The following is a 15,875-nucleotide window of genomic DNA, read 5'->3' as shown; positions in this document are numbered from 1 at the left end:
CTCAGCCACTAATTTTTGCAAGAAAAATAACCACCTGGTTCTTTGAAACCATGGGTGCCTATGTGAAGTATTTCAATTTCTAGTGTTACAAAATAACATGAAATTAAATTTCGTGGAGCATTATACATTTGGGAGCATTTGGCGGCTCCATAGCTTCCATTGATTTCTCAAGGCGATTCGGGAGGCCACGAAAGTTAAAAGCTTCATCAACAAGAACACTGGGGGAAAGGCAACAGTTTTGTTTTTTGCACTTCTAGGACTATGACTCCTAGAGGGCGTATTGCAAAAGGCGACACCCCGCCCTTAGGGCAACCTGGGCTCGAGGTTCCGGACTTGGAAAAGGAGAACCAGTGGCTTGATCAGGCCGGCTGAGAGGCGCTTTTCCTGACTGCACAGTAGGACCACCCCGCGGACAGTTCTCCCGCACGGAGTCTCAAAGGAGCCACGGAATCGCGCAGCCGGTCGCTGTCCTGCCATGGCCTCGCGCCTCCTTCGCGGGTCTCTGAGCGTCCTGGGCACCCAGCGTGCGTGGCGCCCACCCCCCGCTTCCAGGTGAGTGCAGGCAGGGGCTCCAGGTGCCCCGACCCAGAAGGCAGAAGTGTTCAGGGTTGGATGAGGGCACTCACTCTTCCTGCGGCTAGGAGAGCAGCGGTGCGCACGCAGGGCGGGGTGGGCGTCCCCCAGCCCTGGGAGTGGGAGAAGGGGATGGACTTCACCTCCCACCCCACGGTGGTTCCCAGCTCCTGGCTGCGATCCGCCTCCATGCGGAGGAAAGGGGTGTCAGAGGAGCTACCTCCGAACCCGCCGCGGACCAGGGCAAGCGTAGACAGACTTCGCCAAACGCCCACTTCAGGGACTCACCTCAGCCCCTCTCGTTCCGCGGCCTGCGCTGGGACGCAGGAGCCTGCGTTTTCATGAGGCTGGGTCGGGGTGGTCACCCGGGCTGCAAAAGCTCGGGCCGCGACCTTTGGCCCAGTTAGATGTGCGTTCGGGACAGCTGCTGTGAGTTAGGATACCCCCCTCCTTCCGCCCCACCCCCACCCCAACGCCGGGCAGAGGAAACGCCGCCAACTACTGCTGCTGCGGCTGGTTGCGCAGATCCCAGTGTCCAAGATCAATAATCTGGGATAGAAAGGACCCCGCAAGGGCCAAATCAGACCCGGAAATTTAACTTTAGGTGTACTAACGAATCCTTTAAGTAACTTTCGTGTCCGTATGAATCGCTTGGGGATCTTGTTAAAATACAGATTCTGATCCAGTAAATCTGAGATGAGGCCTGAGATGAACCTAGTTCCAGGTGCTGTGCAAGGTACTGGGAGAGACTGTCTCCCGTTTATAATGCACCTGAGATTTTCTTCTAAAATAATTAGCGCCTTGACTGAACAGGAGAAAAATGGCCAGGACAGGTATCCTGGTTTTTAGAGTATGATAGATAATAGATGTTCCAACAAACTGGCTGTGAAGTGTTCTGATTTTCTACTGTCTGCAAATTCTCTTGATCACCTTCAACTGACCTGAGAGTTTATATTTTATTTTATTTTATTTATTTTACTTTTTTGGCAGAGGGTGCATACTCTTGCCAAAGACAGAGATGGAAAGAGAAAGTGAAAGGGAAAAGGCAGTCTCCAGTGGAGTGTAGCCATGCCAAAATCTTTTCTCCTCTATTTCTCCATCCCATAAGGATTTGGAGTACAAATGCCCTTGAGCCTGGCATGTTTCTCAAACCTTTGGGGCCAGGATTTGAACAGCAACATGGGTTCCAGCTCCTGTAACCACTGATGTATGGAGGTAGCACTCTAGTTATCACTTTCCATAGCATGTATCACCTTCTAACGTATTTTATAATTTACTTACTTACCGTGTTTATTGGTTATTATTACTCAGTCTCCCCTTGCTAGGATGTAAACTTAAACTCAGGAATCTTTGTTTTGTTCACTGTTAATACCCCAGGTCACTTGAATAAGTCAGTAGCTCTTTAACTAAATGAATGAATACGTCATTAAAAATGATGATTCAGGGCCAGCTCTGTGGCCTGATGGTTAAGGGTGGCTTAACCTGTTGGGGGGTCACTGTCTCTGTCTTTTTGTCTCTCTCTTGAAATAAAGAGATGAATAAAGTCAGAAAAAAATAAAAAGGCAAAATCAAGTGTTTATAACTAAAGGTTATCACCCTAAGGGCATCTTACAGCCAGCTCTGTGATGAGTAATAAGGCATCGAGAGACTCAGATCCCATGTGCTGACCATGGTTTGAATCCCTGGCTTGGTCTGCCTGAAATGCACTGGGCACATGTCCAGGTGCCCAAATGTGAGGAGATAGAAGACTATAGGAACGGGATCACAGTGTGACCAAACTCTGTGGAAAACTCATCTCCCCCCCCCCCCACTTACATGTATGCACACATACTCTATCATGCATAAGGAAAAAAATTTAAAGGCATCTCAGATCATATTAACAAATACAACTCAGGACCAGCAGATGTTGTAATGGTTACTTCGCTGGACTCCCGTGTAGTCGACAGTAGTTCAAGACCCAGACCTGGTGGCATAAATCTCACACCAGGCGTGTGTGCGTACATATGTCCAAAATCCCAAGAAGAGAATGGAAGAGAAGAGATTGTGGTGTGGCCATCCCACCTAGAGTGTGATTTCCCATTTTCTGTCTCTGTTTCTCTGGCAAGTGCACATCACCTATAGCAAAAATCTTCCTCTGTAAAAAACGAAAACAAACAAAAACACAAATAACACCCAACAAAAACTTGCATGTAAAAATAATCCTAAAACAGTGACATTAAACTTTTATGAATTATATTAGTTCAGGCTTCCATAACACAATACCATAAACTGAATGGCTTAAATCAAAGTTTGTTTCTCACAGTCCTAGAGGTTGGCAAGTCTAAGTCCAAGATGTCAGCCGATTCAGTGCCTAGCGAGGGTTCTCTCCCTGGCTTTCATACTGCTACCTTCTCAGTGTGTCTTCAAATAGCTTTTCCTTGTTTTGTGCACACTTAAAGAGAGAAACAGTGGGAATGTAAATTTCTCCTCTTCTTATAACGCCATGAATCTAATCAGATTAAGATCCCACCTTTTTCCTTTCTGACCTCATTTAATCTAAAGCCCTGTCTTCAAATACAAACCACAATGGGGTAAAGGCTTTAACGTATGAATTGTGAGAAAATACAGTACATTCACAGCATTAACCAAAATATGTAAATCAAGCTAGAATAAAGTGATCCCTTCTAAAAAAATAAAAGTTTGAAATAACTTAAATACTAACAAACAAGACTGATTAAGCAATGTTAGTTTTATTAACTGGCTTTACTGTAACTTTAAAAAATAATTAAAGACTTTAGAAACATGTTGTAATGTTTAGCTAGAAGCTCTGGGATAACAAAGTCCATTAAGTCTACTTTGATTCTTTGATTAATTACATGAAACAGATTTTTCTAGAGAAAGACTAAAACATGAAAAGAATAAAGAGGGCTTGCCCCTTAACCTACTTGTTAAGAGAGGCATGGACACAGGCTGGGTGATCAGACCCAATACCCATGCTGGTTCTTCTTTTTCTTTTCTTTTTTTCTTTCTTTTTTTTTTTTTTTTTTGAGAGGTTTTTACTATAGGGCGCATGCACTGGCCAGAAAGACAGAGAGAGACAGAGAGACAGAAACCAAGAAATCACACACACACACACACACACACACACACAAACACACACACACACACACAGGAGGGATGCCCATGCCACAATCCCCTCTCCTCTGTTCTCCTCTCAGGATCTTGGCCATGCACACACATGCACCCAGCGTGAGTTTAAGCCACATGGTCTGGGACTCAAACTGCAGTCCGTTACATGGGAGTCCAGTGATGTAGCCATTACGCCAACTGCTTGTTGCCCCATGCTGGTTCTTGTCCAGGGCTCATGAAGAATTAGAGATGCAGACATAGAGGAAAGTAAAGCAGAGTTTAAGAGAGGGAAGGAAGAACAGAGTTCTCAAGCAGGAAGGGATTCTAATAGGTTGCCAAAGTGCTGGAGACAGTAGTGTGTGTGTGTGTGTGTGTGTGTGTTTGTTTGTTTTAGCACTCTGAACAATGTGCTGGCTTTCTGATAAGGAAGTGGGCTTTAGAAAATACTTACATGGTAGTCTGAGTGATTTAGTATCCTGTTCTTTGTGGGGTCAGCAGACTGTGGCTTTTTGTACTTCCTATTAGAATATAGTTAGTAATTAGAACTCTGTTGCCCTTAGCTACAGTTGCTTCGAGTCCCAGTGCAGCCAGCTTTTGGCTGTTGAAATTGAGCTGTTGTGACTCCATCCTGGCCTTATCCTGTCTGTATGTTCAATATCTGCATCTCCTGCCTTAACAAGGAGACAATATACCTTAAAAGGGGTGTATATTTTACATTAACAGATCATAGAGGAAAAACACAGAGACTCCATTTAAAAGAAAAACACAGTGACTTCCTTCCAGGTCTCTTACCATACCTACCTATAAGGGTCTACCTCCTTTCTCAGCATATCTCTTTTGGCTAGTTGAAGCTCAAATCCTAACTCCCATAGTTTGAAAAACATGACAAGCACATATGCATGTGTATCCCACATCCCAACAGGAAAGAGAAATGGAGGAGAAAGGATTGGAGCATTATCATGTTGTACCCTGGTTGCAAATTCCCAAAAGACCACCAAGGAGCTGATTCCGATGTAAGCACATGAGGGTCGCTTTTATTCAGGCTCGAGCCAGGACTCCCAATCTCACTAGCACAGTGGGTCAGAGTTGAGAGCCCTGGCGTTAGTTGGGCTGGGTTTTTATTTGGCTATTGGGGAGGGAGGTTGAGGGGTGCTGAGGAATGCACTCAGGTGGCTCCATATTGGCTATAGATTTTAAGAAGCATAGTTGTCTTTTACTGATAGGCAAGAAAGTTACTTCTGGTCTCTGGTATTTCCTTTGTTTTTTATCATTGGCCAGCCCTGGTGAGGTGATGGTCTTATGATCTTCTCCTACATGATCGGCTCGCCTCCTAGAAATGGCACCGATTCTCAGCAAGGTGGGTTTAACAAAATGGAGTCACTCTGGCCCTTCATTTCCCCCTTTCCCAAGTACATAGTGGAGCCAATCATGGATCCCTGTTATTGAGCTCTATATGGTCCCAGTCAGAGATGAGCTGATTCTATGGTCTCTAGTTGTTGGGCACAGTTGCTCATGCACAGGAACGTCTGGTCGGATGGCCTGGGCCAATGTTCATGATATGCAGTCTCCAGGTTCAATCACTGTGACACAGAGTTTTTTGAGACAATGCAAGCAGTTTACAGAAGCAGGACAACACTTGGTTAAGTACTTATGGATTCAACAAAATTTCTCAGGAAACAGAAATCATATCTTTTTTCTTTGAGTCTCTTCAAATATCTGTCAAGGAGAGTCACCTTGATAGTGCAGCACCTGGTATACTCGGGCTCTAGGTCCAGAGGCAACTAGCATCCAACATTTAAAGGCCTTTATCCATCTCATGAGTCAGCAACAGTCCATCCTTTTTCTGACCATCTGGTCATGGAGCCGCTGAGCCACACTCTTGATAATGTCCAACTTGCAGTCAACCTCTGGAGTGACTAGAGCAGGGCTGCCACTCTCTGGTCCCCAAAGCACCATTACAAAGGACCCTCTTGGCCCATCCTTATGAACCAAGGTCCTGGTGAGTCCATGGAAACAGTCTTCTTGGCTTTGGTGTGACAGACTCACAGGCTAACTTTACAATTTTGTGAGACCCCATCTGGACTAGTTGGAGGGGCTCCTCTCTTTTAGTTGTTTTACTGTATATAGCATTCAAAGATTGCACAACCATTTCTGGAACTCTAACTTGATCAATTCTTGTAACTCTTTCTTAGACTTCTGTAACACAACACAAACATTCAACAACATGCTTCACATCTTCTAGTTTCTGTCTCCTTTTTTTCCCATTCTGATATAGCCATTCTATTTTCAGACAAAATTTTTTTTTCCCATTCTGATATAGCCATTCTATCTTCAGACAAAAACTCACTATACAAAATTCTTTCTGTATAAAAAATTTTCCTTTTGACCTTTTTTTATTAGAAACACATTTTGAAACAACACCATTGATAAGGCTATCTAGACTAGGCACAAAGTATTTTTCTCTTAACCAGCTTAGCAAGCCTTGTTTTTTTCCAAGTAGGTAATCTGATGTACCTGATCTATGACGACTTGTTCAAAGGTCTCAGGGACTATTGGCCTGTTGATCTGGTATCAGCAATCATCTTTTGGGTCCTCTAGTAGCCTCAGCAATCATCTAGTAGGCTCTAGTAGCCTACTGCTTATGTGCACAATTTTATTTTTCTCCCAGAGTTTAGGAGGGCAGGACAGAAGGACAGAATCTGGGGCAGCTACAAGAATTTTTAGTTGCTGGGGGCCAGCAAGTGGCATGGTGGTTAAAGGCGCTGGACTCCCACATGGCTGACCCCAGTTCAAGTCTCAGATCTGGTGGCTGGCTTTCTCACTTTCTCTCTCTCTCTCTCTCTCTCTCTCTCTCTGTCTCTCTCTGATCAAACTGGAAAATAATAATGATAATAATAATAAATAAAGTTAAATAATTCTTTTAAAAACAAAAGAATTTTTAGTTGCTGATAGAGATATCTCCCCTCCGGCTAGGTCTTATAATTCTCTCTCTTGTCACATGGTCAACCAACCTGTTTGCTACTATTTTTCTTCTTTTTGTTTTTTAATGAGTGTACTTTTGGAAACAACCTTAACCTCTGATTTATACAGAAATTAATCTTAGTCACTTTAACGGTCACCTGAGTCTTGTCCAGTGAAGTTGTCAGATGTCCAAGGGGAGTCGTTGGGGGTCTCCGGTCCCATCAATCTTCATTTTCAAAGGCCAGCATAGACTCCAGAAGTCCAGAGCTCTCTTCAGAGCTCAGTGCATTCTGTCTCATCTCTAGTTGCCAACTCCACATTGGGGACAAGGCCCCAATGGAGGACATGAGGATTCCAGTCATGGGCATTGCTCAGTGCCCAAGCTGCCCACATTGGAAACAGAGTTTCTTCTGAGGCAGAGGCTCTGATCTGGGCTGTTTCCAGATCCTGCCTTTGGAGTAGTTCCCAGCCTTCAGGATTATCATGAGTGACTACTGGGTGAGAGTTAAAGGTTAAGGTGCCTTGCCAATTTTGTTATAACACTTCTCTGAGTTATTTGGAAACTTTTCTGATATTTGTTATGAATTGTCCCTACACTGAGGAGTGAATCTAAGTTTTGATAGATTCTGCAAGGAGGCTGAGTACTCTCAGGAGGGCAGAGTCCAGTTTACAGGTTTTTACAAGGCATCTCCCTTATCACTTATACAAAAAGCTCTAGCTGGAGAATGTAGTCTCAATCTAAATGTTTTTCTAGCTAAACCTCTTTCTTGATTATTTAACTAAAGGGAGAGTCCAGTGGGGGAGAGGCCTAAAAGAAATAGAAGTACAAAAAGGCAAGGGGCTGGGGAGACAAGGCAGTCTGGAGCTCTAGCCTTAACTTGTTTCACCCCATTCCTTGAGACTCTTACCCTATTAAGCTGTTAGACAGTAGTCTTCTAGCTTTTGTTCCAGATAGATAGGCCCAGTTTCTAACAACCATGCATATTTACCTTTTTTATTTTGCCTTGGGAAATTTGATGTTTTAAAGGAGCTCTTAAGCTTGTCATACATCTATATTGAGCAAATTTTTGATTTTTGGCAACCCTAAATTTTAGCATATACTAGCAGCTTATGAACATGTACAAACAATAACAAAATTTAACAACTTTCCTATGTAAAACTGAACAATCTTACTAACAGACCCTTTTAATATTTTTTATAAAATTTGAAGACCAATAATAGGAATAACTAAAGCATGTTAGCTTAACAACAAGAATTATAAGGAAAACTCAGAGGGAACCAGGCAATAATGTTTCCATGAGTCCATGTTTAACATTGGATTTATATCCCTTTACACCAATTTTACCTCTTTAATTCAGGTGCATTGCATCGGCTACTTAGTATGTAATTTTGTCAACCTTTTTTTATTTTTCTTTGGTCAATTTTGGCTTAACAGTTTAGAAAACCAATCAATTTACATAGAAAATGAAGATTTTACCCAGTTAAATTATTACATGTTTTTAGAAACCTGTACTTGTAAGAGTAAATTTTCTTTTCATCTTCTTTGTGAATTTCCTTAAGGACATAACATTAGTATTTTAGCCATAGTTAATGCTCTGACAAAGAAATTTGGCTATATATGCCAGTTTAACATATTAGCCTACCATTAACTCCTGGGAATCTCAAATTATTTTGGAACACAATGCATATTTAGGCATACAAGCACATAACATTTATACATATATCTCAAATATATCAAGAAAATGAGAATTACTTAATTTGACAATGTTTTCCATTTTTATCCAACATATAAACAAGCCTGACTGGTTTAACATCTCCCTTTTCGATGTTTCAGGAGTCCTATGTAAACACCCCAGAGTTACTCTGAGGTCAGAGATCCTTTGTTAGCACTACAACTAAAGCCAGAAAAAGCTGGTCATGAATTCATTTCCCTATTAGATATCTACTATGTAAAATGCAACACACAACACATAAATACTAGCTGTTTTATTAAACCAAACATATTAAGATAAACATGATGTTGCTTGATCGATAAAAACCTAGACAAAATATATATTGGAAGTTGTGAAGACTTTCACTTATTAATCTTTTTCTTTCATCACACTTGAAGGCTGCTCATTCACTAAAGTTATATGAACTTAAAAAGCATTTAAACTAATTTGTATGAGCACTCTTTTTATAAACTAAATTGAACAGGACTATAAGAGCCAACTTCCCTGAGGTTACTTTGACATTTATACTCTTTAGAGTAACCCCCTTTCTTGAAATCTTTAATTATACACTCAAGGAAGGTGGGTTTTAACATTTTGTTGCCTATACCGTTAGTGTTTTTATAACACAAGTATTTTTGATATTTCTACCCCATTTAAGTGTGATGTTTTTAAAAGGCCCTCTCAGTTTGGGGATGGAGAGTTTGATACCATAATCACAACTTTCCACAAATACCTCATTGAAATGCTTAATCGTGCATCCTAAGGGACTTTAAAACAGCTGTTCCAACCTTTCGTGGTTTCCAAAAAGGCAAGTATGCTCTTTGGTCAGGATGTACCCTGGGGCATTCCAGGACCCTCTTGCCTACTCACACCTTCTATGGTCACAAGGCAAATTTCAGCAATGGTACTATGACTGTAGCGATCATCAGTTCTTGAAGAACTCCTTGATTAATATTCTATTACTTGATATCCTCAAGTGAGGAGGAGAAGGGATAGAACCAAGTAGTGTTTTTCAAGTGGATGCAGAGGAAATCATTAAAATGGCAGAAGAAACAAAAGAAACCCATACAAAAATCCTAAGATACCCAGGGGCTTAAACCCTGATTTTTCCAGGGACTTAAAATCTGTCTTCCCAGGGACTCAAACCCTGATAGGAACTCATTCCTGTGCCATAGCCATAGCTGTGGGTCCAGGAACTCATACATGACATAAAAGTTAGTATTTTTCTGTTGTATTGAATGTTGTATTTGAATTTTACAGAATTCAATTTATTTACCATGTGACATCACTGTATTTCATCTCAGCTCAAATCTGTGGTTAGTTCTTGGTGCTGTCATTTTTGTTGACTTGGAGGTAGAGAGTAAGTTGAATAATGATAAACTATTTCTTAATTTCAAGTACGTGGGGTTGGTCCTATCAAATTTGATATTAATATTTTAATATTGTTTGTCATATTTTAAACTCTGCTTGCCTCTAAGTTGTCATTAGAAAAGAAATAATGTTCTATATTATTCAGTGGCACCAATTTTAATATATGAGTAATGATTAATTTAATTTTCTTCATGCATATACTTTTTTTTTTAAGATGTTCTCATTCTAGAGGGGAAGAACGTCTAGAAACTTCTTCTGCTAAAAAATTAACAGATATAGGAACTAGAAGAATATTTTCTTCAGATCATGACATTTTCCGGAAAAGTGTAAGGAAATTTTTTCAAGAAGAAGTGATTCCTTATCACTCAGAGTAAGTGGCACATTTTCTTTAATGTATTGTACATTAAATGTATGATAAAGACTATTTCTGAGAATTCTGTATTCTAAAATGTTTTCAAAGCTACTTTGGGGAGTAACTACATCAAAACACATGTTAACCAAACTTTTTTTTTTTTAATAAATGTCTTGAAGTGCCTATATCTATCTTCAACCAATAGCTTCAAAAGCCTCATATTTTACCACTTAAACACACATACAAGGACCAGCAGTTAACATAATGGCTATGTCGCTGGACTACCATGTAGTCGACCACAGTTCAAGTCCTGGACCCAGTAACTTAAACTCATGCCAAGCACATGTGTGTGCGTGCCCAGGATCCCGAGAGGAGAATGGAGGAGAAGGCATTGTGGCATGGCCATCTCCCCTGGGGGGTGATTTCTTTCTTTCTTTCTCTCTCTCTCTCTCTTTCTTGCAAGCGCATGTGCCTTATAGAAAAAAACTCTCCAACCCCCCCAAAAAAAAAACACATACATAAATTCTCAGATTCTTTCACTATCGCCAAACGAGCCATCTGTTTCTTCATCATGCCATTCTAATTTTTAAAACAGAAAAGCCAAGGTCATATGGCCTTACTCAAACATCTAATTTTCAGAAGCGCATTTGACAGAGCTATACTACAACATGCTTCTGCCCTCCTGTCATTCCTATTTAACCTGAGGTTGCCTGCCCTTTGATACAATTGTCCCATAAACATAGCACTCTAACGAAATAGCAGGGAATTGCTTTGGCAGGTAGGGTGGTGACAATTCATGACTACATGTTACAACTAAGCTCGCACCTTAAGAGCACCCACTATGTGAAACTACATCCATGAATATCAGTGATTGTACTTTTCAAATCCAATAAATAGAGAAGAGACAGAGAAAGTGGCAAATAGGATGTAAGAAAGAGGGACGAGCAGATGGCATAATGGTTACATCACAAGACTCCCACTTAGTCAACCACAGTTCAAGTCCTGGACCTGGTGGCTTCGAACTCATGCCGGGTGTGTGTGTGTGTGTGCCCAAAAATCCTGAGAGGAGAATGGAGGAAAAACGATTGTGGGGTGGCTATCCCTCCTGGTGGATGATTTCTCACTTTCTGTCTCTCTGGTGAGCACATGAACCCTATAGAAAAAAATCTCTCAAAAAAATAATTAAGTAGGGAAGAGAAAAAGGACAAAAATGATCAGAGTCAGGTATGAATAGCAGGGTGTGGGCAAGGGTGCATTGTACAAAATCATTTAAATAAAATTAAAACCATGACAATGATTTTGAAATATTTATTTTTTGCAGATGGGAGAAAGCTGGAGAAGTGAGTAGGGAGCTTTGGGAAAAAGCTGGAAAACAAGGACTGCTTGGTATCAATATTGCAGAGTCACATGGGGGTATTGGTGGGGACTTGTACTCAACAGCTATTGTTTGGGAAGAACAGTAAGTATGGAAATATTTGAAATTATTTAATCCATAGACTCTTGCACATTTTTTTGAACATAGGAAGATAAGGAAATCCCTTTAAAGTTGTTGAAATTAGTATTGTTGAAAACTAAAGAGATAGCTTCATTTCTGGATGACCCATTATAGTTTTTTTTATTATCCATTTTAAAGAGATATTTGAAAGAAGACACAGAGTAGAAAAAATTATCTATTAAATATACTCAAAGTTTAATATGTAAGAAAAAATAAAGATTTGAGCTGACAAATTGGCAAAAAATTAGAAGCAACAGTTCATCACAAAAGAAATACGAATTTTTTTAAAACTGGAAGAAGTTCATTGTTGCTACTAAGTAAATACAAATTAGCTATTGTTTGGGGGTAGCTACAAAATTAGAGAAAATGGGGCCAGCAGATGGTGTAATGGTTGTGTCACTGGACTCCCACGTAGTTGACCAAAGTTCAGTACCAGACTCAGCAGCTTAAATACCCCGGCTATGTGTGCATGTGTGCCCAAAATCCTGAGAGGAGAAGGAACTGTGACATGGCCATCCCCCTGGAGAGTAATTTCTTACTTCCTGTCTCTCTCTGTCTCTCTCCAGCAAGTGCACATGCCCTATAGTAAAAATCTCTCAAAAAAATTAGAAAAAATGAAAAATTCTAATGCCCAGTGCAACAAGGTTGCAGTGAACGTTATAAAAGAGAGCAATGAATATTTATTTAGGGGGTGAAAAAGGCAAATCTATAGGAAAAAATTAAACTGTTTCTGCTCTATGACTTAGGATTCTATTTTGGAGAATTTATCTGAGGAAAGCAGGTAGCAAGTTGGTTAAGGCACTAGATCCCACATGGCTGACTCCGCAGCTCAAGTCCTGGACCCTGGGACTTGAAAATCATGCTGGTACACATGTGTGTGTGTGTATGTGCCCAAAATTTTGAGAGGAGAATGGAGGAGAAGGGATTGTGGCATGACCATACCCCTAAGGGATGATTTCTCACTTTCCCTATCTCTATCTCTCTCTCTCTGGCAACTGTACACACCATCCAACAAAAATCTTAAAAAAAAAAAAAAAAGAGGGGACCAGCAGTTAGCGTAATGGCTATGTCGCTGAACTCCAATATAGCCCACCACAGTTCGAGTCCTGGACCCGGTGGCTTAAACTCACGCCGGCGCATGTGCGTGTGTGCCCGAGATCCCAAGAAGAGAATGGAGGAGAAGGGATTGTGGCGTGGCCATCCCCCTGGGGGGTGATTTCTCGCTTTCTATCTCTCTCTCTGTGTCTTTCTGGCAACCATACGTGCCCTATAGCGAAAACCTCTCCAAAAAAAAAAAAAAGAAAGAAAAGAAAAAGAAATGTTATGTTCAGAAGTCATCATCATATTAGATCATAATTCTCCAAATTTTGAAGCAATCTCAGTGTCCAGCAGTGCGAGAAGGAATAAGTAAATTATACTACATAAGCAATTTGCAGTTATTTAAGGTTATAATAATAGAAACCATGTGTAAAAGAAGATTTTATTGTGTTATATAATTTAGAAAGAAAATGACAAATTACAAAACTCACTCCATAACTCCATCTCTATTAAAACATACCCTAAGGACAAAGGCAATTTACCATAATGAACATAGTTGCTGTTTCAAGGTAAAACAATCTTAGATAGCTAACATTTAAAAATATTTATCCCAGGCCAGCCCATGGCATGGTGATTAAGGACACTGGATCCTGCATGGGTGACTGCACAGTTTGAGTCCCAGACACAGTGGCTTAAGAAACACACTGGGCATGTGTGTATGTGTGCCTAAAATTCCAAAAGAAGGGAAAAATGAAGGAGAAGGGATTGTGACATGACCATTCCCCATGGGAGGTGATTTCTCACTTTCCCTCTCTCTTTCTCTTTTTCTCTGCCTCTCTTCTGGCAAGTACATGTACTCTCTTGCAAAATCTGAAAATAAACAATAAATATTGTTTTATCTCTTAAGTCATTAAATAAATGTACACTGAGCTCTACTAGAGAGCTATTAATATGTTAAAATCAGAAATTTAAAGATTAGATAAAAGAGAAAAAAAACTGTTCAGGAAGGTCTTAGTTTTGTGAAGAGACAGTTTATTACTGCATAGTGTGACAAGACCTTTAATAATTTCTGGAGGAACCAGTGAATGTCATAATGGTTATGTTCCTGGACTCCCACGTAGTTAACTGCAGTTCGAGTCCCAGACCTGGAGGCTTAAAACTCACACTGGGCATATGTGTGTGTGTGTGTGTGTGTGTGTGTGTGTGTGTGTGTGTGTGCGCCCACAATCCAAAGGGATTGCACTGTGGCCATCATCCCTGGGGGGGGTGGGGTGATTTCTTGCCTTCTGTCTGTCTCTTTGGCAAGTGTATGCACCCTGTAGTGAAAATCTCTCTAAAACAATAATAATAATAATTTGTAGATATATTAGTCATTTTTAATTGGAAATCAGTGAAACAAAAAAATAGCAAAATAACTACATGGTACTTTAAATTTTCTTCTTTTTTTTCTTTCTAAGAGCATATTCAAATTGTTCAGGCCCAGGTTTTAGTCTTCATTCAGATGTCGTCATGCCTTATATTGCAAACTATGGTTCCGAAGAGCAGATCAAACGCTTCATTCCTCAGATGACTGCAGGCAAATGCATTGGTGCCATAGCCATGACAGAGTCTGGGGCTGGAAGGTAAGTCAGCATGCAGCTGGGTTTGAATTCTTTGAAACAACACCCTGATAGCAGACCATTCCTTGGTGCTGGCTCTGTGCAAGACTTGGAGCTAAATGTTGGGAGGTGTACAAAGATGAACACAGCATATTTTACAGCTTCAAGTAATTTAAAACTCTGATAGGAAAATAAGGCATTTTATACACAAATTTAAAAAAGCAACTTGCACTGCATGCCGTGTTTAACAGATTAGCATAGTGTTATGCAAATAAAATGGTAGGGTATGTGTTGAATTTTTAGCATGATCAATTTTAGATCTGAAATAAGAGTCAATGGAAATGTCAGGTGGCTGTTAAAAGCGTGCATTTGGGACTCAGTCATATGATGCGTGTCACTGAGATGTGTTGTGCAGGCTAGAACCACATGGGAAGCTCTGGTTTGACTCCTGGTCCAACCTTAAGTCTGGACATGATGGCATACACCTATAATCCCAATTACTCAGAGAGGCTGAGGCAGGAGGACCACAACACAGTGAGACCCTGTCTTAAAACAAGCAAATCCCAGTATGCATTTGGAACTCTGGAGACAGACTGGGTTTGTGATAGATTTTAAAAGTCTTTCATGTATAAGTAAGAATTGAAGAAATGAAATGTAAGACCACATTCACTTAGTCCCTCCTATCTGCAGACTCACTTTTCAGTTTTGGTTACCTATGGGCAATCACAGTCTAAAGATGAGTGAGCACAGAACAAGATATTTCGAAAGAAAGGGACTATATGTATATAACATTTATTATGCTATAGTGATGTAATTGTTCTGTTTTATTATTTGTTATTATTGTTGATTCCTTTTTTTCACTCTTTTATTTCGTTTTCTTTTATACATTCAATCACATTGTTTAGCTTACAAAGTGAATATTTCAACAGGTGAACATTTCTCCCTAGTCCAGTTGATAAAACTATAAAATATCTTCAACAGATAATACCACATTTCTTTGTCCCATTAGTGCTTTGCCTCCCTATTTTTCTTCTAAATGTCCTTCCTCAGACCCTCCTCTTTCACACACACTATACCTGGTATCTACATCCATATGCTGTGTTTCTATATCCTTTAGTCAATCAGTTTCAGTCAAAGAGTGTGGACACTTGGTGTATATTAAGTGGGACATACAATGTCTATCCTTCATAGCCTGGCTTGCTTCACTCAGCAGTAAATCTTCCATATTCATCCACTTCCTGTCAAAAGCCAGGGTATGGTTGTTTTTTATGACTGAATAGTATTCCATAGAGTATATGTGCCACAGTTTTTCTATCCATTCATCTGTTTGTGGGCATTTGGTTTGGTTCCATCACTTAGCAATTGTGAATACTGCTGCAATAAAAATCGATGTGCAAGCACTTTTCTGATTAAGTATTCTTCTGTCCTTTGGGTAGATACCAAGGAGTGGGATTGCTGGATCATATGGCAGTTCTATTTGTAAATTTTTGAGGAATCTCCAAATTGTTCTCCACAGTGGTTGGACCAATTTACATTCCTGCCAGCAGCATAAGAGCATTCCCCTTTCACCACACCCCCACCAGCACTTATCATTTTTTGTTTTTTTAATCTTAGTCATTCTGACTGGGGTTAGGTGGTATCTCATTGTTGTTTTGATCTGCATTTCC

At 40.4% G+C, this 15,875-nt stretch overlaps 1 protein-coding gene across 1 annotated transcript in view; it reads left to right on the top strand.

Moving 5' to 3' along the window:
- The first annotated feature begins 281 nt into the window (after window positions 1-281).
- The window catches only part of ACADL (acyl-CoA dehydrogenase long chain), a 65,151-nt gene continuing 49,557 nt past the window's right edge, over window positions 282-15,875 (top strand). The window contains exons 1-4 of the mRNA XM_027770219.1: window positions 282-552; window positions 9,940-10,095; window positions 11,399-11,536; window positions 14,068-14,232. Of these exons, the coding sequence (XP_027626020.1) occupies window positions 476-552; window positions 9,940-10,095; window positions 11,399-11,536; window positions 14,068-14,232 (536 nt within the window). The 5' untranslated portion in view covers window positions 282-475. The remainder of the gene's footprint in view (window positions 553-9,939; window positions 10,096-11,398; window positions 11,537-14,067; window positions 14,233-15,875) is intronic.

Source organism: Tupaia chinensis, unplaced genomic scaffold (assembly GCF_000334495.1).
Source record: "Tupaia chinensis unplaced genomic scaffold, TupChi_1.0 Scaffold000018_1, whole genome shotgun sequence".
Taxonomy (NCBI): Eukaryota; Metazoa; Chordata; class Mammalia; order Scandentia; family Tupaiidae; genus Tupaia; species Tupaia belangeri.
This window is presented reverse-complemented; position numbering and strand designations above follow the sequence as displayed.